At 36.4% G+C, this 22,974-nt stretch overlaps 5 protein-coding genes across 10 annotated transcripts; 3 read left to right on the top strand and 2 right to left on the bottom strand.

Moving 5' to 3' along the window:
• Nucleotides 1-526: 526 nt before the first annotated feature.
• On the bottom strand, nt 527-5,515 carry LOC117632833 (serine/arginine-rich splicing factor SR30). 5 transcript variants are annotated; one of them, XR_004586525.1, is made up of 15 exons: nt 5,382-5,515; nt 5,162-5,257; nt 4,796-4,861; nt 4,522-4,602; nt 4,295-4,403; nt 4,162-4,208; nt 3,957-4,014; nt 3,767-3,816; nt 3,636-3,692; nt 3,378-3,526; nt 3,218-3,295; nt 1,675-1,776; nt 1,315-1,568; nt 1,185-1,218; nt 983-1,058 (listed from the first exon to the last, which is right to left on the bottom strand). XR_004586525.1 is itself a non-coding variant. In XM_034366430.1 (14 exons), the coding sequence occupies exons 2-14, from the start codon at nt 5,246-5,248 to the stop codon at nt 821-823; spliced, it is 894 nt and encodes a 297-aa protein (XP_034222321.1). In that variant the 5' UTR covers nt 5,249-5,257; nt 5,382-5,515; the 3' UTR covers nt 527-820. The 5 variants fall into 5 exon arrangements, 2 of the variants coding, with proteins under 2 accessions (XP_034222321.1, XP_034222322.1); XR_004586526.1 differs by having other exon boundaries at nt 1,675-1,756; XR_004586527.1 differs by having other exon boundaries at nt 1,675-1,756; nt 4,522-4,596.
• Nucleotides 5,516-7,453: 1,938 nt separating this feature from the next.
• Nucleotides 7,454-9,647, top strand: LOC117632835. Its single transcript, XM_034366432.1, has 3 exons — nt 7,454-7,656; nt 8,111-8,201; nt 9,239-9,647. Exons 1-3 carry the CDS (start codon nt 7,587-7,589, stop codon nt 9,372-9,374), a joined length of 297 nt encoding a protein of 98 aa, XP_034222323.1. The 5' UTR covers nt 7,454-7,586; the 3' UTR covers nt 9,375-9,647.
• Nucleotides 9,648-10,173: 526 nt separating this feature from the next.
• On the bottom strand, nt 10,174-11,715 carry LOC117632832 (F-box/kelch-repeat protein At3g06240-like). Its single transcript, XM_034366429.1, has 2 exons — nt 11,628-11,715; nt 10,174-11,440 (listed from the first exon to the last, which is right to left on the bottom strand). The coding sequence occupies exon 2, from the start codon at nt 11,423-11,425 to the stop codon at nt 10,202-10,204; it is 1,224 nt and encodes a 407-aa protein (XP_034222320.1). The 5' UTR covers nt 11,426-11,440; nt 11,628-11,715; the 3' UTR covers nt 10,174-10,201.
• Nucleotides 11,716-19,604: 7,889 nt separating this feature from the next.
• On the top strand, nt 19,605-20,945 carry LOC117630997 (50S ribosomal protein L18-like). Its single transcript, XM_034363903.1, has 2 exons — nt 19,605-19,736; nt 20,532-20,945. Exon 2 carries the CDS (start codon nt 20,538-20,540, stop codon nt 20,877-20,879), a length of 342 nt encoding a protein of 113 aa, XP_034219794.1. The 5' UTR covers nt 19,605-19,736; nt 20,532-20,537; the 3' UTR covers nt 20,880-20,945.
• Nucleotides 20,946-21,405: 460 nt separating this feature from the next.
• LOC117630996 (dormancy-associated protein homolog 3) lies at nt 21,406-22,897 on the top strand. Of its 2 annotated transcripts, none has more exons than XM_034363902.1 (3): nt 21,406-21,703; nt 21,896-22,066; nt 22,484-22,897. In XM_034363902.1, the coding sequence occupies exons 1-3, from the start codon at nt 21,589-21,591 to the stop codon at nt 22,594-22,596; spliced, it is 399 nt and encodes a 132-aa protein (XP_034219793.1). In that variant the 5' UTR covers nt 21,406-21,588; the 3' UTR covers nt 22,597-22,897. The 2 variants fall into 2 exon arrangements, with proteins under 2 accessions (XP_034219793.1, XP_034219792.1); XM_034363901.1 differs by having other exon boundaries at nt 21,467-21,703; nt 22,481-22,897.
• Nucleotides 22,898-22,974: the final 77 nt, after the last annotated feature.

Raw genomic sequence — 22,974 nt, 5'->3', positions numbered from 1 at the left:
CAACATACTCTCGAGTCAACTCCCGTATACGATGTAGAATGTTCCCAGAACTTAAAAAGACTCGTTTTACCAAGGAAAATTTGATGTTGTGTTTTCTGGTTTTCATTTATAGAAAACCAAAATACGCATGTTAATGCCTTCATCAACCCATTGGGTTCAAGAAAAATAAACCAAGTCTTTGGAAGCAACAATGACTTCCAAATAGAATATCCATTCCATCTCAACCCAAGAACAAACTGACATCCTGATTTCCTCAAATGTTTTCGTGGTCTGATTGGACCCTGGTGCAGCACTACTTTGATGTAGCTGGATGGTTACATACTGACCTATACTTATTAGATTAAGCTACCTATGTGGAAATCTTTCTACCCAACTACGTTTTTCGTATGTATAAACCTGTTATACGCTTTTCAAATTTGGGTAATAACTTCGTTCATGAACTCACACGGGCTAGCGAACTTCTTATTTCTCAACTCACTGCTGTCAAGTTTTGAATGGAGACCAATGCAGGATCAGAACAGAGACAGAGAAAAAAGTAGAATGATTTAATTTAATACAAGACTGAACATCAACCGCAAGCGCTGCATATATCCCACTTCAAAAGAAAAAAGAAAAATGGTTTAATTTAATACATCATATTATCTTCAAACAAACCATTTCATTGATGCAATACTAGACCATCCAATGAAGGTCCTAACCAAAATGTCTAGAACACTACATCATGTTACTGATTTCCCTATCGTGTCCCCAAAAAAAAGCACTAGAATGTTGTACTTAATAGCGCTATCTCTGGAGTCAACGGCGTGGCTTCGTTTAGATCTCACCTGCAAATTAGAACCATAGTTAGTACCTAAAATGCTATTACTTAAATTGGCTGCTATTTGATAAAAAATGCAGAGACATATATATAACATCTATTCTATGATGGTGATCCTGAGAAAGGAAAAGAATTGATAACAATCATTAGAAACAAAAGGAAAGTACCTTGCAGAAGGTGAAAGCGACTGGGATAAGCTTCTGGATCTTGACTTGGATCTGCTCAGAGTCCTGGGACGAGCCTGCATTCAGTTGTAGAAGACTATTCAGGAGCATAATAATGGACTGCATTATATATGAGGTTCACTTTGTTTTTCCATTGCTCTTTTAAATTCAAGAAGAGATGAAAGAGTGGAAACAAAACTTACAGAAGAAACTGGAGACCTAGATCTTGTCCGAGATCTGCAATAATTTCCAATAACCCAAATCAATATTCAACGGCATTATTCTCTACTTTGGACCCAAAGGCCCTGACACCACTTTCAAGGGCAGACTTACCATAATTAGACGGGAAGAAAACAGTAAAAATTATAAACCTTTAGCCCAGATGCTCTACACCCAGCATCCCATGATCTTTCCAGCAGATCTTAGAAATATAAAACAACCAATGTAGTAAGAAATTAAAATACCAGCATCGAACATCTAATCCTAGATGAAAGGAGGAGAAAATCCACTCATCCTTATCGCAAGTTAGTGAATGTGGTAGTTTTGAGCTTTATGTGTCCGCACCGCTGATTTGTGGTTTTTGGTAGCTATAGCACGTGTCCAACATAAATCCAACTTTAGAATTCAAACTCATTAGAATTACTTCCATTGAGACTATGTTTTCAGAGGTGCTCATCAATAAAGTGGCGTTACCTCAACTAAGAGTTGCAGGCATGAGCACCACATCCCATCAAGTTCCTAACATCCAGTCCCCAGATCTCCGCAAAAGCCAGATCTAGCAAGAAAGAAGGCAACCTTCATAAACAGATTAGGATAACCGGCTAACCTGATAACCCTTCTTAATTTCCCCTTACACCATCGAAAAATTCGGAAAAATGGTTTTGTATACCAAGTTTGAGAAGTGGTTAAAAGAGAGTTTCAAAAAGACGTCGTAGTACGAATCCCCATGTTGGAAAAAACTGGAAATATGACACATAAGAATTTGAAATAGAAAATACACAATTCTCAAATTCTTTTTGCAAAAACATACTCAGATTGTTTTAAAGAGAAAAAGAGACGAGACACAACAAACTCACATTCTCTTTAATGAAAAAAACATACTCAGAATTTTTTTAAAAAGTGAAACAGATACAAAACACTAGGATCCCTGCAGAACAAAATCTAAAGGATTCAAAATTTGAACTGTAACAAACATACGGGTAAGGGTAATAGGATGGAGTTAGTGAACTGTTCCAAGCCAACTAAAGGGTTTAATATACTGAAGGTCATCTGACAATCTGCTCAGCTTGAAAGTTGTAACCTCATAAAATTAAAAGGGCCTGTGCAATGCTAAAACATGCATTGAATAGCTAAAAACCTAAATATTCAAAATTTTCCAAATAGGGAAAGGATCTGACTAACAAATTCGATGAGGTGCATGCCCAAGCTAGAATCTACTAACAAAATCAAAATACGGAACACGAATATCCCAAAGGAAAAGTCTTAATTAACTTCTCAAGAGCATGAATACTTGTTCAATTTATTTTTTGAGGAGGCTTGTTTAGAAAGAAACTTCCAAGATTTGGAAATTGGAACACATCATGAGGGAAACCATGTTATGACATACTGGATAATGTAATTTCAAGATATCAGAACATGCATAAATGCAAAACAACTCTAGATTTCTTCTCACTAGTAAACACAGAAAGAAGAATTAGCTATATAATTTCCATCCATAATCACATAGATGAAAAAAAAAAAAAAAGAACCAGAAAAGAAGAACAGAGAACTCAAGCCAGATAAGAGTGGAGAAGCAAAAAAGCAAAAGCCAACCACTTGGCAGTGATGCAGATGCAAGTTTGAATGGGTAGCCAGAGCCTATTTGTATCAATTATTAGAAGTGGAAGCCTATATGAAGATATAAGCCAGAGTTCAATGATGAGCAAATCTTAGGGTTATGGATGTCAATAGACATAATAGCCAACTACCAGAAAATAGGAAAGTAAATGTAGGAGAAATAATAACTTAATTATCAGAAAATCCACTAGGAAATTCAATTACTAAGAAGAAAAGTAAGTAAGAGGTAGAAAACATTCAAACAACAATTTAACAATGAGAAGCTCAATTTTTAAACAAAAAGAAATATCATGAGGAATTGTTTGTGGGCTAAACCTGAAATCCTCATGAAAATACAGGGAATTTGTACATCTATAACCATGAAATAAAAGTTCAGAACTTTAATGTAGCATGTCCATACCTTGCGCGGGAACGTGAGACAGACCTTGGATAAGATACTGATGGAGAGCGGTGCAAATATTTTGCCTCTGGTGATATGCTGCAACAGGAGAATCTTTGTCAAAATTGCACTGGGAAAAAGCAAAATTGCTAACTAATGTTGCCAAAAAACCATTATGCACCTTCTGATTCGGCCACCATAGCTATAGCTGTGACTGCGGCTTTGACTTCTCGACATATATGGACTACGACTGGGGCTTCTAGAGTAGCTCCGTCTCATGTCATAACTAGGGCTTCTGGAATAGCTACGTCTAGAATCATATTCCTTCACCTGTACATAGCAGAATAAAATCCAAAATGAATACAAAAGTGGAAACTCGGACTCAGCACAGCATGTACATTATAGTATACACAATTACAAGTCAAACTGAAAAAAATACCCGTATGTAAGCCCGAGAAAAAGCATTTTTGAATTCAGAGTCATCAAGTTTCCGGACCTGTAGAGCAAATCAAATCAGACTGTTTCAAAAGAACAACACATTTGTATCATCTTGTCAGTATTTTAACTTACAGCATATCTCATATCGTCATAGTTTGTGTAGTCTACAATTCCCGTCATGCCTACGAGAAAATTGTAATAAAAACTATTAAAATCAATGAACATACAACTTCAACATGATAAAAGTACACAAAAGGAAAATTCCAAGGTCCAAGCTGATGACTATGGAATGAAAAAGGAGAATACAACTTAATCAACTCACCACCCCGATCACGGAACACTTGGGAGAAACAGACATCTCCAGCTCGACGCATGTGGTCCTGATAATTGAATACATATAATTAGTAGTTAACATTCATTTGTTAAAACATTTTAAGTAGCTCTAGCCTTTAAATACTTTAATGCAATGCCATAAAACAAGTGTATTGGAAGAGCTCACATATACAGAATAAAAGTATATTTCTTACTTTCAGATCCTGCCATGAAGCAGAAGGAGGCAATCCAGTGACCAGTACTGCACAATGAAGTGACATATTATAAATTAACTAAATTTAACCCAAAAAAACCTGCTACAAAAATAGTGTTGAAGTTGATACATACCACGATAGTCAGAGCGCCGGGAAGCTCCACGGCTACTGCTACTATGACTGTAGCTGCTGTATCGATCCATTGACGATGAGTGTCCTCGTCCACCATGCGCTAGTTCAACCTACAAAGCAAGATGAAAAACAAACATATTTAAGAGAGACTACAATAATAAGCATTAAATAGGGATACTAGCATAGATAATACGCAATAGAAGAAGTCAATATACAAGTATGACTAACCCGTAAACGATACCCATCAAAGTTGTACCCATCCCGGCCATAAATTGCATCATCAGCATCTCGAGCATCTTCAAACTGCAACTAAGCATCAAAATCGAAAGTATTACAAAAGTTTCGACCAACGAAAGCAAAACATAAGTAACCAACGAAAGCAAAACATAAGTAACCAACTCACCAACATGGAATTGCAACGGTTAGCAAGATGAAACTTCAAATTCAGAGATTATGTGAACAAAATCATAATCTCCTGCATATAAAAAAGATTCAAAATTACCTCAATAAAAGCATAACCTGGTGGTCTCGGCGGGACTTTGAGATCAATGTCGACGATGGGCCCGTACTGCAATTATATAGAAAGATCAAAGGCAGTTAGCAATTAACATAATGCAAGCAGCTTAAACCAACGAATTCGCAGTCAACAATAAGGGGAAGCAAATTGTCCATCTTACTTGGAAACAGATTGGTTACAGAGGAAAAGTTAATACTTACACATAACTATATCAAATTAATCAATAAGAAAAATACTTGCAGAAAGAAAGTATATTTCAATAATTTTTTGTGAAAGAAAAACTTTAAAAATTAAAAATTAAAAATATATATATATAAGGGAAAAAAAGAAAAAAGAAAAAAAAAGAGAGACCTTCATGAACAAATCTTCAATTTCTCTCATACGAATATCCCCAGGCAGATTGCCGACGTAGATAGTGCGACTCGATCGGCTACTCATCTTTCCCCCCTGAAAAACACAGCCAAAATTACCATACCACAAATTTAAAATTAAAAAAAACCAAACTTTAAAATTAAAATACAACGAATTTATTTTCTTATTCATGAATTTCTTAGACAAATATAGGTCTTACCTTAAAACTTCACAGAGATTGCAGGAGATAATGGGTCAGTGATTTCTCTTCTTTCTGATAGAGTTGGTAGCTTCTGGAAGGGTTAGTGAGGACAGGGCTCGACTATGGGCGGGTTGCGGTCCAATGCTTCCAGTACTTTTCTAATTACGTGGCGCTACATCAACGTGCGGGGTAAAATGGGAAGTTTGAAGATAATCGGAGAATTTAGGAATTTGACTTGTAGATTTTCATGCGTGCACGAGATGCATGTATGTTCTTTCACCATCACTGTCACGTGACACGTACGGATCTGATAGTTTGTAAATACAAATTTAAAGTTTTCTTGTTCATTTGTTTATTTATCTATCCATATATATAACAAAAGATAGAGAATTATGAAATATTTAAAATATCATAAAATATTTTTGAATAATATAAATATTAGTTTTTTTGTACGCGCTTCCGTACTTACGAGAGGTTTTTTTTTATAAATAAATTTATTTTAGAATTAAAAATAATATTGAATAGTTGTGTTCTATAAAAATAGGATTCGTTATTTGAATTTTCTTTTTTTAATTTTTTAATATGAAAACGTATGAATTTACCATATTATCCTCATTTAATTAATAATTTTAATTCTTAATACTTGTATTAATCAAGGGCATTTTTTGGTATTTTGAATGTTTCACCATTCTTTGTCTTTTGCTTTATATATACTCTGCCTTTTGCTTTATATATATATATTAAAAATTAAATTAAAATATTATAGTCAATTTATATTTTTTATTAAAATTTAAAATTTAAAACAAAATCAGATAATGAGTTCTATTTTTATAAAACATAACTACTCATTTTAATTTTTTTAAAATTTTTTTTAAAAAAGTAAAAAATTGCTTATGGTCACTATAACCTATCAAATTTGACAATATAATAAGTAAAAAGTTTTTTTTTAATTTTAAAAAATGCCTATGGTCACTATAACCTATAAAATTTGACAATATAATAGTCATAAATTAATAAAAAATGCATGACACCTTTTAAACACAAGAACATGATACCTTCATAAAATTTGAGAATACAGAATTTATATTTTCATCTTACTCATCTCTTTTCACATGTGCAAAAGGTAATAATAGACCCATATTGTAATCAATATTCAGATTAATTAGACAAATGTATGTCTTCACCCTTTTTTTTTATTTTTAAATATTTAAATAAGCTATATTTTATTTTAATTTAATCCAAATTACGAAAAGGGATATTCGAATATGAATGCAAAGTAGGGAACACATCCATTTTATCCAACTTGACTAAACCCATATATGCATGTCTTTACCCTTAAAATGCCCTTAAAAACTTCAAAAAAGAAAAGAAAACACAAACTGCCTTTTTTTTTTTTTTGTGTGTGTGTGTGGGTGAAATATAGGGGAAACTCATAAAACAACAACTAAACACCGCACATGAGTCGAGGCCTAGCAAGACCAAGCAAGTCATCCACCAACAGAGAGCTAACCTAAACAGGAGCCTCATCAAATAAGCAAATTCCAAAGTTCAGATTATAACTCAAATTCGTCAAACAATCCATAACACAATTCTTTTCTCTATAAATATGAACAAAATGACAATTTTTAATTTGTCTCATTAGATCACAACAATATATACCAAAGCAACAAGAGGATGCCATTGCAATGAAGTGATTTTTCAAACAAGTGAGAAAACAACAACATCATCTACTTCAATAGCAAAGTTAGCGGTACTTTTCTCAACAGCCGTTGCCATCTTTGAACCCATACCATTCAGTTCTTTTAAAACCAAGTCTTTTTAAAAATAAACATTGAAAAAGCACAACTAAAGAGTGTGCTGGCAAGGGTCTAACCAACAAGAACAAATAATTTGACCACAAAAAAAGAAAAAGAAAAAGGATAGAAAATATACCACGAGAACCTTGCAATATACCACGAGAACCTTGCAATATACCACGAGAACATGAGAAGATGAGACGATATGACGATATAACCACGAGTTGTCCCAGGATAGAAAATATACAAAAGGTTGTACACGTTTTAATCGTGCCACCTCGCACTGTGCCCACCGTATTCGCAGTTTACAACTTCGGTTTTCCTTCTGCCTCCCTATAATTGAAGCCACGAAGCCCCAACCAAAGCCACAAACCTTAAGCCCTTTTCTTTTCAATTTTTCTATCTGAAAACACCATCTCTCTCAATAATGTCGGAACCTAAGAGCACCGTCGATTCCATCAGGGAATGGGTTGTCGAGCATAAGCTTCGAGCTGTCGGTAAATTTCCTTACTTTACTCTGCTTTGATTTTTCCACTTGGATTAGAAAAGTTGTTTGCTTTGGCCTGGTTTAGATCTTTCTTTGTTGTTCTCGTTGTAAAAATGGGTTTAATTTATGCATGCAATACATGTTTGTGATTTGAATTCGTTCATTTGGTTTCTAGTTTAATGATCTTGGATTTCTGTTGGATGAATGTTGTTGCTTGATTTGGACATTCATTTTTACAATATTGGGGAAAAAAGTTTGTCCTTTGGTTTTAAGCCGAAATTAGGTTTTTTTTTTATTTTTAATATTTTCCTTTTAGCTTTCTTTCTTCAATTACTACTCTTAGCTTTTGTACTTGGTATATTTTAAATTTTGATATTGGAAAAAGGGATATTAGCCAAATTACTGCATAATTGTGTGCGTGGATCTGTTTTGACAATGATTTTTTGTTTGCATAACTGGAAAAGGGTGTCTATGGCTCAGTGGATTAGCGGGTTCAATAGCATACAACTGGTCTCAGCCGAACATGAAGACCAGTGTCAGGATCATTCACGCCAGGTAGTTTTGGATTTTATAAATTCTTAATTTCTCTTAACAGATTTTGATTTGCAGCTTTGCTAATTGCATTTTGTAATGTATGCATTTACCGAGTTATAACTTTTAAGGGAAATAGGTAGGGATGTCTTTTCATTAAATTTTGTTTAGCTTTAGAAGAATATTGTTGTACCTTGCTCATTTGATATTGAAAGAATATTGCTCAATGGGAGCTTATGTATATGTTTCATCTGTTGATTCAATTATACTATTTGTAATTAGTAACTGTTAACGTGAATGCTTGAATGCGCATGACATTATGTTTAGCATAAGGCAATTTCTCTCTGAACTAGAGGTTAGTTTGTCATTGGTCATGCCTCAAACTATTTCCTTTCTGGTATTCCTTTGCCCTGCCAGTGTTATTTGTCATGTAAGTCCTATGCATAAGTTGTTGCCCTGGCATGAGAGCTATGCCTTAGTCAGGATTGCCATTAAAAAATGGATTTTGTTGTGATGGCCCTTCAATTTGGGGATTTAGCATATTGCAGAGGAGCCCCTCTGCATTGGCAGGAAGCAGTGTTGCTATTTGTTACTTTAGGATGGCATGAGTGTCCTGCATATGGAAATTTTATTGTGAACTTAGGCTCTTAGATCCTTTAGCCTAATCTGAACCTTGCTTCTGGGATTACTTCAGGCATACTGTTACTCCAATAATATGTAATGGTCTATCTAGGGGGAAAAAATTCTTAGTATCCAAACTCTTAAAAGAAAAATGCTTAAAGACACTTGTGATATATGGAGCATGGAGGGAAAAATTGAGAGCATTGTGAGTTATTCTTGTTGTAACTTGCTTCCATCTGTTGACTGGGAATGCTTTCAAATTGTCTTTCCTATCCAATTTTCCTGTTTCCATTCATCCTAATGGCCTTTTTAACTTTCAAACTGTACACCCCCTCACCCCTGCAAAATCTGTTTCGTTCATTTTCTAGTTTTTCTTGTTTGGTTTGTTTATAACTTCTTGTGCTTCCCTTCTGAATTCATGCCCCTCAATGTTATTTCAGGTTGCATGCACAGGGTCTGACGCTGGCTGCATTAGCCGGTGCGGCAGTGGTTGAATACTATGAGCACAAGTCTGGAGCAAAGGCTGACAAATATGCGAAGTACATCAACATTGAGAACTTCTCACACAAGGATTAAGTAAACTTCCCATATTACATGGCATGGTGGAAGTTTTGCCAGGAATCTAATATTTGAAGGAGGATAATAAAGATACTTTTTTCTGAAAAGCCTTTCTTCAACCATTACTGTATTTGTTTGTGTTGGATAGTTTAGTATTTTATAACTTTGATGATGATAATCAGGTCTTGGGAATTCCCTGCCATTGGTTTTCAAGTAAGCTGTCATTTTTGCCTGCAAAATAAACATGTATCTGGTGTAAATTAAATCAGTTTTTCAGTTTCGTTCTGGTAATGGCGCATTCGGTCAAAATAGGTTTAACCAAATGTGGAAGTATAATGCAATCAAAAAATCCATTTTGAGCAACAGAAGCAAAAGCATCTTCTGCTGTCAAATGCAGAAGCTTACTTATGCAGTTTCAATCGCATTATCAAAAGAAAGATTTTGAATCAATATCTCGAGTATGGAGCTCAATAAATTGGTCCCTGATTTGTAGTAGACCCATAGAAAGTTGAAATTTGAGGTCCTCCACAACAGGACCATGAAGATTTATATCATGATCGCCATCATTATCATTGTTGCGAATATAATATTGATGCCAGAAATTCATGTGGATTGTGGATTATAATCCAAGTCCAACTTATGCCATTTTCAGTCTTATCGAAAGGAAAAACAGTATAGATCAATGATATCACAAGGGTCACGACCATTGGCTTACTCTTTCCATAAACAGTAAGTACTTCAAAAAAATTTGATTCCTGTTGACATCTTTCAACAAGCTTACTGATAAGTTACAAAGTGAGAAATGCTAGCTAGAACTAATAATCTTTGGTCTCGAACTTGTTATCTCATTTGACTGAAACTATACTATTAACACAAACAACAGCCTGAAAATCTCCTCTGGATACACCATGAACAGGGAAAAACTTAAGATTTTCGGTATCGAAGTTGTAGCTGAATATGCGTCCATCTCTGTCAACCAAAAGAACCTCGTTCCTCCTCCAAAGTGCCAATGGTATATCTACCTCCTGATCCACTTTGGGCACAACAGATAAGTGTTTTGTCCACCCATCAAACTCATCCATCACCCAAACCTCAAAGGTTTCAAATTCACAACGATAAAACCCGAAAAGAGCAATGGATTCGTTCCACACCGTAAGGGACATTTCATGAGTTGGAAACTCATAGAAACAATCCGGAAGTGGCATATTGTGAAAAACTTCATCAAATGTGTCAAACAAAATGATCACTTGCTTCTTTTCCTCCTCAAGCCTGTCATAGAAAGACACAAACTCCCTTTTCTCCTCATACCCCAACCAATAAAACACTCCATTGAAATAGGTCGAGAAAGTCTCATTGCCCCAAAAGTAGGTCGTTTCTGTTTCCAAGTAATGAGTCTCAATCTCCCTCCAAGAATTAGTGCTCAATGTGTATATTTCTGCTTGGGGAGGATGGATGACGAGACGCTCGTCATCCAATATTTCCTCCCCATAAGACACAATGCTGAGAAGTACGTAATCTTTACGTTTGGGATCATAGCCAAACCCCAAAGTGGATGAGAAGGCATCTTCATGGCATGATTGGGGAAGAACCCTAAACTCCTTGATAGCTGGATTATAGAAAACAAGTTCTCCAGTGTAAAGAGACAAACAAAACAACCCATCACAATGACCTACAATGTGGACAGATTCACCAAGCTCCAAACCAGGGAGCTCAATGAATTGGCCCCTACTTTTTAAACCCATAGAACTTGGGAAATGGAGGTCCTCAACGTTAAAATTGATAAGGTTATGATCAGCATTGCTTTTGTTGTCGTTGCGAAGATTAAGGAATGTGAATACGAGCTCCTCCTTGTTGTGTTCTGTCCTGCTGAGGACAGAACGCTTGAAGAGGATGCAAGTCGAGGAAGGTTGGTTGTTGTACAAGTGAAGGTGCTTGGCTACAAAATGGGGGTTATTGAGGAGAGCGTGCCATGATTTACACACACATTTGAATCGCATTAGGGATTTGGGAGGCAGCCTTGCTAGGATTTGCACCTCCATTTCCTCTGTCATTTTGCAAAAGTATGTCATTTCTGCTCCGATGAGCTGACAATGTAGGTGGAAAACAATGTCAAGTAAAATAAGTTTTTTTTCTTTTGTTTTTGTTTAAGGAAAGACGACAACGGGATTAACATGAACCTGGCATCCAAATTAATCAGAAGACATAAGAGCAAATATATACATGAAACAATGAAGGGAAAGCTATAGTAAAAAGATGACGTAGAAATCGTACCGAAGAGGGCTGGGGCAATTGGCATGCTGGTAAGGGAAGGGGAAAGATGTAGGTGAAAAGATAACATAGAAATTAATCATTCTGTAATTGCAACTTGGTAAGGGAAGAAGGGAAGGGAAGTTTTCAATTAATGCTTTTAATAGTACGTTTGGATTAGGTTAACAAGAACCTGTCCATAAACTCTGTGGCTAATATTCATCATCCATTAATTTAAGCTTTTTTTTATGGTGTGTGTGTATATATATGTTATATATGTTGATATTTATGAACATTTGTTTCCCAATCAAGATAAAGGTGAAAGGAAATGATGTTTTGGTTTATGACCAGCTCAATCAAGAGAGATGCAACAAGCTCGGTTAATTCATGATGAGTACTCCCTTTGGTCTGTATTTGCTAAAGAGAATATATAGGTAGTTGGATGCTTGAGAGATTTCTAAAGAGAACACAGGTCTTCCGAAACCACGTCGAAAGGGACTTGAAATCCAAGACCTCAGCTATCCACGGGATTTAGTTGGGTGGCTTTTTCCTCAATGAGAGCTTTGCTGTTTTCAGCTTTGGTTCCTCAATGACCTCAGATAAATCATCACCATCATCTTTAGTTACTTTCCCCCTAAATAATAGCTACAAAACTAGTAATGACAAAACAAAATATTGAAAGATATAAAAATGTAACTTCACATCACATGAGAATTAGAATGGCCATAGGCTATGGACTCTGCTCTTGCTGATCTTCCTCATCCTCTTCCACTGTAACATCGTCGAGGTTGTAAAGTTCATAATCTTTAGATTTGGAATACTTGTGTGCAACGGGGATAATACTATTTTGTTATTTCAGACTATTCCAAGTGGAAAAATTATCACAAATAGCATACCGTGATTGGCCGGAATTACAAAACAACACTATCCCCGTTGATAAGTAGATTTTTCCTATATTTTTATACCTCTTATATTTGGTTTTTGTAGGGAAAGTTAATTAAAAAGAACATTATTACCTTACTTTCCTTATTTTCATCTATTCTGCACTCTTGAAAGGATTTCGATTGAAATTTGAATTTTCAAATGAATTTTAACACAAGGCCGATTGGAGAAGAAAGCTAAGACATTGAATATCATTATGTCAAAGTTTCATAATTTTCCACCAAGCCAAATGCTCCAGACCTACAAGTCAAGACAACCTAAGTTGAAATCCTGTCAGAACTGCACTGCTGTGGAAGATTGAAGATTTGAAGACTTTTATGATTTTTCCTAGTGGTATGTGATATGTGCTTGGAAAGCTTAGAGATCAAGCTACATTTCTCATATTTTTCCAGAATTGTCTAGGAAGTGGAAAGACCCCAAAACGTTCGTGCAAGTTGGCTAACGTGTTTCCAAGTGAAAGAAGGATTATTTCCTAGTTTGTTTCCTTAATTGTTTGGGATTTTGTTTTGTCTTAGGAGAGTTTTTCCAGACTTTTTTAGAATAGGGTTTAGTTGTTTTACACTATGTAAGGTCACCCTAAGCTCTCTCTAAGAACCACATACCATATACTTTTTCACCATATTTCAATACACCAACAAATATATCAGAGAGAGAGAGAGAGAGAGAGAGAGAGAGAGAGAGAGAGCCAAGAGTTGCTATAGCAGTGCTTTTGGAGCTTACGAATGTGTTGCTATGGAGAATCTAGAGATAAAATCTATATGCCAAATCGGTTTTATGACAACAATTTTTTTGTTTATCTTTTCTTTTGTCATGAACTAATTTCCAGCCTAACCATGAATACTTAATTTTTATAGTAATATTACTTTCTGATTACTATTCCATGTTGAGTATTTGTTACTGTTCTTAATGCTTTGAATATCTAGCCAATATTTAATTGATTTGATGATCCAAGTGGAGACCGAGAGGAGATGTTTGGTGTTTTCTTCTCGTAACAAATACCATGTCTTGAATGAGTGCCAGAGAGGGACTAACATGACTCATGCAATTTTCTTGCAGGTTCTCATTGAACTTAATGGGTTCTTGGTTTTCTAAATCCATTGCTCGAGAGAGAATGTGTTGTTGATTAAGAATACTTTTGGTTGAGCCCGAGAGAGAATATCGAATGAATTAGGAGAAACCAATTGTCAACATGGGTAGTAATTATGGTTAATTGGCTATAAGAATTAAGTGGAATTGGTTATGGTGAAATCACAACAAGTTTTTGGCGCCGCTGCTGGGGACTGTTTTATTTTCCTTTAATATCAATATATTTTAATTTAGAGTTTGATTTGAACAAGCGCACAAAAACTTGTGAAACTATTGCAAGCGCACAATCTACACAAGTAATATAGAGATAAGTGACCACGAAGACTGTAATTTCCTTTTAAGTACTAATTATGGTTAATTCAAAAGTGTATTTGAAAATTTCATTAATGAGAGTGATTGGTTTATTAAACTAAATTAAAATAATTATGAAAAATAGCAATTTAATTAACAGTGGAAAATGAAGTTGATGAGACACTAAAGCATCTGATTTCACCATAACCAATTCCACTTAATTCTTATAGCCAATTAACCCTAATTACTATCCATGTTGACAGTTGGTTTCTCCTAATTTATTCCATATCCCCTCTCGGTCTCAACCAAAAGTATTCTTAATTAACAGCCCATTCTCTCTCAAGCAATGGATTTAGAAAACCAAAAACCCATTAAGTTCTATGAGAACCTGCAAGAAAACTGCATGAGTCATGTTAGTTCCTCTTTGGCACTTATTCAAGACATGTCATTTGTTACAAGAAGCAAACACCAAACATCTCCTCTCGGTCTCTGCTTAGATCATCAAATCAATTAAATACTGGCCAGATATTCAAGGCATTAAGAACAGTAACAAATACTCAACATGGAATAGTAATCAGAAATTAATATAACTATAAAAAATAAGTATTCATAGTTAGGCTATATCGTAGCCCTAGTAAGGGAAATTACTTCATGACAAAAGAAAAGATAGACAAAAAAATTGTTGTCATAAAACCGATTTGGCATATGGATTTTATATATGGATTCTCCATAGCAACACCTTCGGAAGCTCCAAAAGCACTGCAGTAGCAACTCTTGGCTCTCTCTCTGATATATTTGTTGCTGTATTGAAATATGGTGAAAAAGTATATGGTATGTGGTTCTTAGTGCCCGTTTGACACTGCTTATTTCGAGTGATAAGTGATTTTTAAAATTTTTTGAAGCCCAACCCGTTTGGTAAACTATGAGAAAATCATTTATTGTTAAAAATTGCTATGAGAGAAAGCTATAAGGGAAATCAGCTAATAATGTGCTTTCATTTTTGATTATGCAGGAATCAGTTTCAAAGAGGCGTTAGGTTTAAAGATTATGCAGGAATTATTTTCTAATTATGCGGGAATCAGTACCAACAACAGTTTTAACAAAATTTTTACCAAACACCAAACTGCTTTATCCCACAACTGATTTCTTTAACAGCAAATCTAACAGCGATTATTTTCACAGCACAACAATGCCAAACTGGCAGAGAGAGGTTATGGTGACCTTATATAGTGTAAAACAACTAAACCCTACTCTAAAAAAGTCTAAAAAAACTCTTCTAAAGTAAAACAAAATTCCAAACAATTAAGGAAACAAACTAGGAAATAATCTTTCTTTGACTTGGAAACACGTCATCCAACTTGCACGCACGTTTTGGGTCTTTCTATTTTCTAGAAATTCTGGGAAAATATGAAAAATGTAGCTTGATCTCTAAGATTTCTACGCACATATCATATGCCACTAGGAAAAATCGGAAAAGTCTTCAAATCTTAAATCTTCCACAGCAGTGCAGTTCTGACAGAATTTCAACTTAGGTTGTCTTGACTTGTAAGTCTGGAGCATTTGGCTTGGTGGACAATTATGAAACTTTGACATAATGATCTTTAATGTCTCAGCTTTCTTCTCCAATTGGCTTTGCGCTAAAATTCATTCAAAAAGTTGATTTTCAGTTAAAATCCTTCCAATAGTGCAAAATAACTGAAAATAAGAAAAGTAAGGTAATAATGCTTTTTTTAATTTAACTTCTAATACAAAAACCAAATATAAGAGGCATAAAAATATATAAAATAATGCACTTATCACCCATACACAAATTTTCTCTACTTTAGTAAACTCTTATCTTGTCTTACATAAAAAAATAATAAAACATTAAGAATAAAAATGGGCAAAATCACTGCGACCCAAAACAGCTTTCCTGTACAATAATCTTTGTGACGTTTCCTTAATAGATGAATTGGTTGAATTGAGACTGAAAATTGGATGCACTCATTGTACTTACTACCTATTGTATTTTACCCTCTTCAATATGAGCATGCTAGGTAATAGTTCTCCAACGGATGATGAGATTTCTAAGAATGGTATGGCACAGTGAAGAAGATTGGAGACTCTGACCCCAAATTCAAAAGAAGAAAAAAGCAAAAGATTGGTTTGCTTATTCAGCATGACATGTAGGTTGATTGAAGACCAAACAACCAACCAAGCATAAATAACCAGGCATGTGAAATAATGATTGTATTGCTTTTCCAAGCCTTGATACTTGTGCATTGCGTGTCCAAACACTCCCACTTATGACATATTCCTTCTCTCTCTCTCTCTCTCTCTCTCTCTCTCTCTCTCTCTCTATGTTCAAAGCATTGCTTGCAATTTAAGGTTTTATGAATATGGCAGGCAGCAGCAGCACTGCATATCTCTCTTTGTTTGTCCCCCCCTCCCTCTCACTTCAATTTCCAACACTCCAAAGCCCTATCCAAATCAAACTTGCTTCCCACAAGACTAAATAAAAAAAAGAGGGGGAAATGGCAGAATCCCCCACTTTATAAGGCAAAGTGCAAGTACCCCTTGCTTAGAATCCCTTCTTTTTGACTGCCAAATTTGTATAACCTTACGCCATCTTCCTGTCAAACTGAAACTGGTCAGTCTCAAACGTGTGTTTTTGCTTCAGCCTGCCTCTACGCGCTTAACCCATACCATTGCTTGCACCAATTAACTACAGAGAGAGAGAGAGAGAGAGAGAGAGAGAGAGAGAGAGAGAAGGAAATGGAAGGTCAAGTACCATTTGCATAATTAAGTATAGTTGGTCAAGGAGTCAAAGCTGTCAGTCACTTCTTCAATGGGTTAGATCCAAAGGATATAATGCGACTAAATTAATTTGCTTTTTTCACAACCATGGTGGAAAAATAACTCCAAATTCATGTATATTTGATTGCCCAAGTTAACAAGTTTTGAAGGCCTTATAGAACCTATTCTTTTTTCTTTTTTTTGATTCACAACTTTATAGCACCTACTCAATTGCCATCCTTTTGAGCATGCATGGTCATCATGTAACATATTACTTTTACTTGTTTCCTGCTCTGAACTGAAGTTGTGCTTTCTACATCTTATTTACATCGATTTGAACCTCAGGCCAAAATGAAACCAAGAAGTTTAATCCATTCAATTTTAATTTCCAAGTTTATGCTTAGCAAGAAAAGAACTATGTATATCTCCTGTTGCAAGGTTGAGTAGAAGATTTAAGTGCCAAAAAATCATGTCAACAAGTCAAAATGCAGAAAAATGTCTGGTGTTGATAAACTTGTTGGTTCTTGGTCATCTCACATGTATATCCATACCGCCATCCAGTCAGATTACAATCTTGTTCAATAAAAACGCCAGTTGTACTAGCCAACATATAGATTGAAGGACCACACAAAAAGTCCATAATATACTTGAGACACATTCATGCTGGCAGACTTCCGTGTCTTCGTGATCATGGAGCAGCCTCATATTTTGACATTCTCATTCCTGGAATGTGACAGAGAGAGAGCGAGAGAGAGAGAGAGAGAGAGAGAGATCTTAAAAAACTAAAACAGAGTCAGAGTCAGAGCAGAGCAAGGATATTTCAAAGAAACAGATTAAGGGAAACAAATGGCATGTGTAATAGTAGAAAACTAAGACAAAAAAGAAGATAGCCAGACGAAAATTGGAGCTTACCATCCTTTTTAGAATTCACATGGCTTGCTCAGCAAACAGGGCTAGAAAGAAAGAGGTGAGAAACTTGTGTTGGAGAAGGGGAGCACGTGCAAAGTTTTGCTATAAGCTTAGCTTCAGCTCCCATGCAGAAGCATTTGAGCTAGAACTTGCACGTGCCCTGCTTCTCCAACAAGAGCTACTCACCCATGCATCATGGGCTAAGTTAAGCCACCATACTCATCCTCCCATCTTCTTGAACCATTAGGTTATGTTTCAACCAAAGGTGTGCATCAAAATGGTGAGGGAGGCCATGCATTTATATACAACTTTTTCTAGGAGAGAGAAAGACTCAATGAGAAACAGAGTAAAGACTTTGAGTCTTGAAGTATCCATTCTTTAAAGACCTCAATTGAAATCAGAAGCAAAAGCAATTGAAGACTTCAGAGTTTTCAACGTTAAAAAAAACCCAATTCAATTGTTTAATCATGACCTATTAAAAAAATGCAATTCAGGGTCTTAAATGCATATATTTCGTTGAAACAGTGCCCTCTCTGTTTGAAAAAAGTGAACCAAACTTTATAATTTGATTTTTGATAAAGTGGTGCACATACACGATCGGAGGAAAGTGGTTCTCTTTGTAGGAGCAGAAATGATGGCATTGGCATGGCAATAGATTTGACCCCGTGTATGACATTGGCTCTGTGATCATCTCATCTGTTTGATTAAGTACTGGTCATGTTGTGAGATATTTTCAGATAACAAAAAACGTCACTTTGTGAGGTACCATCCTGCCGCCAATTTACCTCTCCCCAACGTGTAATTTGCACTGGATATTTCACCAAAATCTTGTCTCATGATTTCAGATTTGGGTGACAGACTGATAGTTAATTTCTGATAATGATACTTAATTCCAAATATCCAAGTCTATAACCAGAAAATGTAGACATTGCCAGCATTTATAAATGGATTTCTGTTAATTTGCTTAATTGGGAAGTTTGCGGATAATCTTCCCGGCAAAAGATGAAAAGGATAATGACCTTTATGACCAAGAATGATGATGGTGGTGGGAAGAATGAAGAGAGAGAAGATGGGGAGGTGAAAACAGAAGCAGAATAGTGAGTGGATGGACACGATGACATTGCCTGTTGTTGCTGAGAAGAGGTTGCGTGTTGGAGGCAATTTTGTTAAAGTGTTTGATTGATTAAAGGGGAATGGAAGGAGGGTGAGATGGGTTTGTGTAAAAAAAAATATCGTTGTGTTGGGTTTTGAGAGGGCAGGGGTTAGTCCCTAGGTGGATATGATTCCCTATCTTTGGTAGTGTAGCTATTTTTCTATCTAAAAACTTCACCCCCCACGGTTTATGGTGGATTTTTATTTATTCTGACCAATGTCTCTTCTCTCTGATACCTTCTGCAAATCACCAAGGTCTCTTCAATGGTGGTATTTGTGACAATCACTCACTTCTTGACTTTGTCAAACCAGCTTTGGTTCCCTTGTGGGCTCTGTTCTGTTTACCCCATTTTGTCATTGGCACACAAATTTAACTAGCCCTTTACCAATTTCAAATCGCGGGTTTCCTTTGTGTGATGAAAATGTTTCCTTCATGCTCATGTTTACTTGAAGTCTAGCACAAGAACTAGCCAAAAAGTTCATTCGACTAGGTTCCAAGATCAAATTTCTAAAAAGATAGATTTATTCCTCGGCTCCTGAGATAGATTCTATATACAATCGATATTAGAGGATGAGGAATCTAACTAGAACATCGACTTTATAGATAAATATTCTTAATCACTTGAGCTATAAGTGCCTCTCAAAAATAAACGCTCTTAGTCACTTGAGCTACAAGTATTTTATCTCAAAATACAAATTTTGAATAAAATGTCACAAAATGTTCTTTAGACTTGGGCTTGGACTAGTAGAACAAACAAAAGGCCCAAACATAATGCGGGCTTGTATAATAAGCTGTATTAGTAAGCCCGACAAAAATGGGCCATTTTTCTACCCTTCGGAAAAGAGAAGGGAAAAGAAAAAGGAACATCTACCATTTCGTTTTGGCCAATGAAACCATTTTTGAAGCTCTGAACTTTGAGCCCTTCTGCGAGTTCTGAATCCAACACTTCAAGCTTTCTCTGCGAGATATCCCATTCGGTACGCCGTTTTCTACTTCAAATCTTTATCGTTTTTGCGAAATTTAAATCTCGTTTTCGTTGTTACCTTGATAAATTAAGCAGCAAATTTTTAGTTTTTTGGTTGAACTTCAAGTCACATTTTTTCTTCTTATATTCTTGTGTTTTCCTGGGAATCAAACAGAGATACATGAATGTAAAAGTTAAAGTTTTTTCTGTTCTATGTGCTTATTAGTAAGAACCCATATCATGATCATGGATAGAATATGGTATAGGTTTGGAGCTTAAGAAGTTGCACACCAATTGTTTGATAGAGGTTGCGAATGAAAAACCAACAGAAACAAATACTGGGAAATTAATTATAACTCCTATTAATTTGGTCTGATACATGCCACAGAGTGTGTTTGATCAGTTATAGTGATCGGGGTTAAAATTCTTAAAAGTGATTAATACTTTGTGTAGGTACCATAGAGGCATAGAGAGTATATATTTCCTAACTGATATATAACTTTTATGTTTGTCCCGAGCTCTGGTTTAATTGATAGAATCATATACCATTGTAAACTGAGGAATTCCATTGTATTGCTGCCTCATGTAGTAGCTTTGGTTTGTCTTTAAGGGTTTGGTTTTCATATATTCCTGCACCATGGCAGTTCTATATGTTGGTAAAAATGCATTATTGCTTCATTTTTCTTATTGTACCACTTGTCTAAGTCTAGATAATTCCAGTGTGTTTCCTTGTGTTCGATTTTTCTAGCGTCCTGGATATTAAACTTTCCTGTTGATTTTTATGGTTGAACTTGTGACTTATTTGCAGACAGAAATGGGCATTCCTCCGGTCAGGGCACCACGTATTACAAAGTATCTAAAGCCTTATGTTCTGAAAATGCACTTTACAAACAAATACGTAACTGCACAAGTAATCCACACACCAACGGCCACAGTAGCTTCTTCTGCAAGCTCCCAGGAAAAGGCCTTGAGAGAAAGCATGGAGATACGCCGGGATGTTGCTGCTGCTGGAAAGATAGGGAAGATATTGGGGGAGCGCCTGCTGCTCAAGAACATCCCTGCTGTATCCGTCCAGTTGAAGAGAGAACAGAAATATCATGGTAAGGTTAAAGCTGTCGTTGACAGTGTGGTGGAAGCAGGTGTCAAACTCCTCTGATTTCGACCGCGAGACAACGATGACCAATTACTCGGGTTCGGGTATGAATTCAGTTGAAGTTTTTCTATTGTGATCACGAACACCATTGGAAATTCTGATTGTTGATGGAATGGAGACTTCTTCTAGTAACCTGATTCTGGTTTTGATTTGAATGTTATTTGTTCATGTGAATGCACTTTGTAAAATGTGGTCAAAAAATTGACTTATAATTGGAAATTCATTAAAGAAGGCCAGCCCAAAATGGAAAACACAACCCATATGAGCATAAGGCAGGCCCAAAGCCAATGACCCAAAACTTTGTAATTTTGTCCAAAACAAAAGCCTATTTCATTTCAGTTTGGATAAAGTTGAGGGTATTCTGGTAGTTTCGGTCCCTGGACCAATGACTTTTCGTTCACTCCCCGTGTCATCGCCGCCTTTAATCTTCCCATCTCCTGGGGTCCGCCTGTCACTTCGATCTTATCGCCAATTACGTGCTCCTCGATCCACCTGCCAAGTCACCATCCTCACTCAGGATCCGACGAACGTTCCAGATCAGTCTCGATCCAGCATACCTGTTCGATCTTTAACGCCCTCATGGTCGTTAAATAACCTCCCAAACTTCTCCCGTTCACTTCCTCTTAGTCCAATCCCACTGCAATCGTTAAGTTACGCCAGTTCTGCTATCATACGCTGCTGATCCAGTTTCTGCCGGCGCACGATATACAACATGGGCTTACTTGACCAGCTCTGGGACGACACCGTCGCCGGGCCCCGGCCCGATATCGGTCTTGGCAAGCTCCGCAAGCACAAAACCTTCAGTTTCCGATCCAGCTCCGCCAAGGGTGCGTCCATTTTCTGCTAATACTAAGCCGCCGGCGCATGTTAGCATACGCCATAAACATATACTCAAGGCTGACTTTGCAAATCTTTTATTTAAATGAAACTGAAAATAAACCGGCCAAAATGAAGTTGAAGCATTAGAATGTTGAGATCGCGCGGCTTATATTAATTTGCTTTGATTTTGTTTGAATTAGGATCGTCAGATGGAGGGAACGTGGGATCGTACGGTGAGGATTCGACAGAGGAGGCGACGAGAGTTACACGGAGTATTATGATAGTGAAACCCCCAGGATATGGGAGCGGTAACAGCGGATCGCCTCCGATTTCGCCAGCTGGGTCTACGCCTCCAGTGTCTCCGTTTTCTGGTAAGCATCTGGAATGTCAGATGTACCCCTGGCTCACTATAAAGTATGGTGGGGCCAAGTCTCCACAAATGGTGGAGCCTGCCTTGATACTTACTGGATGGAGTGAGACAAGGGGCACGTTCGTAATTTAAAATAATGTGGTTGGGCCAAATTTCAATTTTCTAGTCAGATTTCTGTCTAGATACATACATATATGATAAGAAGGAGTAGTATCTGTTTGGTTGTGAAATGACGTTTGTGTCCTTATTGATTCGTGATTTAACAAGAGTGGTATGGAATCTTACCTAACGATGATATATTAAGTAGATATTATTGTCCCCCACTAATAATTAAATAGGTGAAGAATAAACTAAAGCAGGTCAAGGGTTGAGTGTTTATTTTTGATGATGTTTTGTTTTGAATGTTGATGATAAGGAGGCAGCAGCATGGGAAGATTCAGGAGGAGGTCGGCATCGGATGCATACGAGAAGGCAAGCCAGGTTGGTGGAGGAGGAGCAAGGAGCAGCCCCCGGTCTCCGTTCGACGTGTGACCAAAGGACGACATGTAGTGATATAATTCAGCCCTTTCTTTGCTAAGTTTGGGTGTTGCTGGGTGGTGTGGTGTTTGTTTTGAAGCTATAAATATATGTACTGTATGTGATATATATATGTAGAGAGAGAGAGAGGGAAGGAGGGAGAGAGAGTAGTTTTGTATGGAAGATGTGAGAAATGTGGATGGAGTTGCTAATCTAATCTGCTATATGTATCATGTATGTGTACATAGTGTTTGTTCTCTTGCAAGTCGTCTTCTTTGGCATCTGAATGAATAAAAAGTATTTACTTTTCTTGGCAGCATGGGTGTTGTATTATTATACAATGTGGTGCGTAATTTGGTGCCTGAAAAATTGCTCGTCTTAGTTTTTGTAGAG

Source organism: Prunus dulcis, chromosome 6 (assembly GCF_902201215.1).
Source record: "Prunus dulcis chromosome 6, ALMONDv2, whole genome shotgun sequence".
Classification (NCBI taxonomy): domain Eukaryota; kingdom Viridiplantae; phylum Streptophyta; class Magnoliopsida; order Rosales; family Rosaceae; genus Prunus; species Prunus dulcis.
Note: the sequence above shows the minus strand (reverse complement) of the source record. Positions and strands in the feature narration are given on the sequence as shown.

Coding starts and splice junctions, on each gene's coding strand:
- LOC117630997 (XM_034363903.1), top strand. CDS start 20,538: ATGGGCATTCCTCCGGTCAGGGCACCACGTATTACAAAGTATCTAAAG.
- LOC117630996 (XM_034363901.1), top strand. CDS start 21,589: ATGGGCTTACTTGACCAGCTCTGGGACGACACCGTCGCCGGGCCCCGG. Junction 21,704..21,895: donor CCGATCCAGCTCCGCCAAGG/GTGCGTCCATTT, acceptor TGTTTGAATTAG/GATCGTCAGATGGAGGGAAC. Junction 22,067..22,480: donor TCCAGTGTCTCCGTTTTCTG/GTAAGCATCTGG, acceptor GTTGATGATAAG/GAGGCAGCAGCATGGGAAGA.
- LOC117632835 (XM_034366432.1), top strand. CDS start 7,587: ATGTCGGAACCTAAGAGCACCGTCGATTCCATCAGGGAATGGGTTGTC. Junction 7,657..8,110: donor GCATAAGCTTCGAGCTGTCG/GTAAATTTCCTT, acceptor TAACTGGAAAAG/GGTGTCTATGGCTCAGTGGA. Junction 8,202..9,238: donor GTCAGGATCATTCACGCCAG/GTAGTTTTGGAT, acceptor ATGTTATTTCAG/GTTGCATGCACAGGGTCTGA.
- LOC117632833 (XM_034366430.1), bottom strand. CDS start 5,248: ATGAGTAGCCGATCGAGTCGCACTATCTACGTCGGCAATCTGCCTGGG. Junction 3,817..3,956: donor AGTGTTCCGTGATCGGGGTG/GTGAGTTGATTA, acceptor ATTTTCTCGTAG/GCATGACGGGAATTGTAGAC. Junction 1,219..3,217: donor GTCTCACGTTCCCGCGCAAG/GTATGGACATGC, acceptor AAATTATTGCAG/ATCTCGGACAAGATCTAGGT.
- LOC117632832 (XM_034366429.1), bottom strand. CDS start 11,425: ATGACATACTTTTGCAAAATGACAGAGGAAATGGAGGTGCAAATCCTA.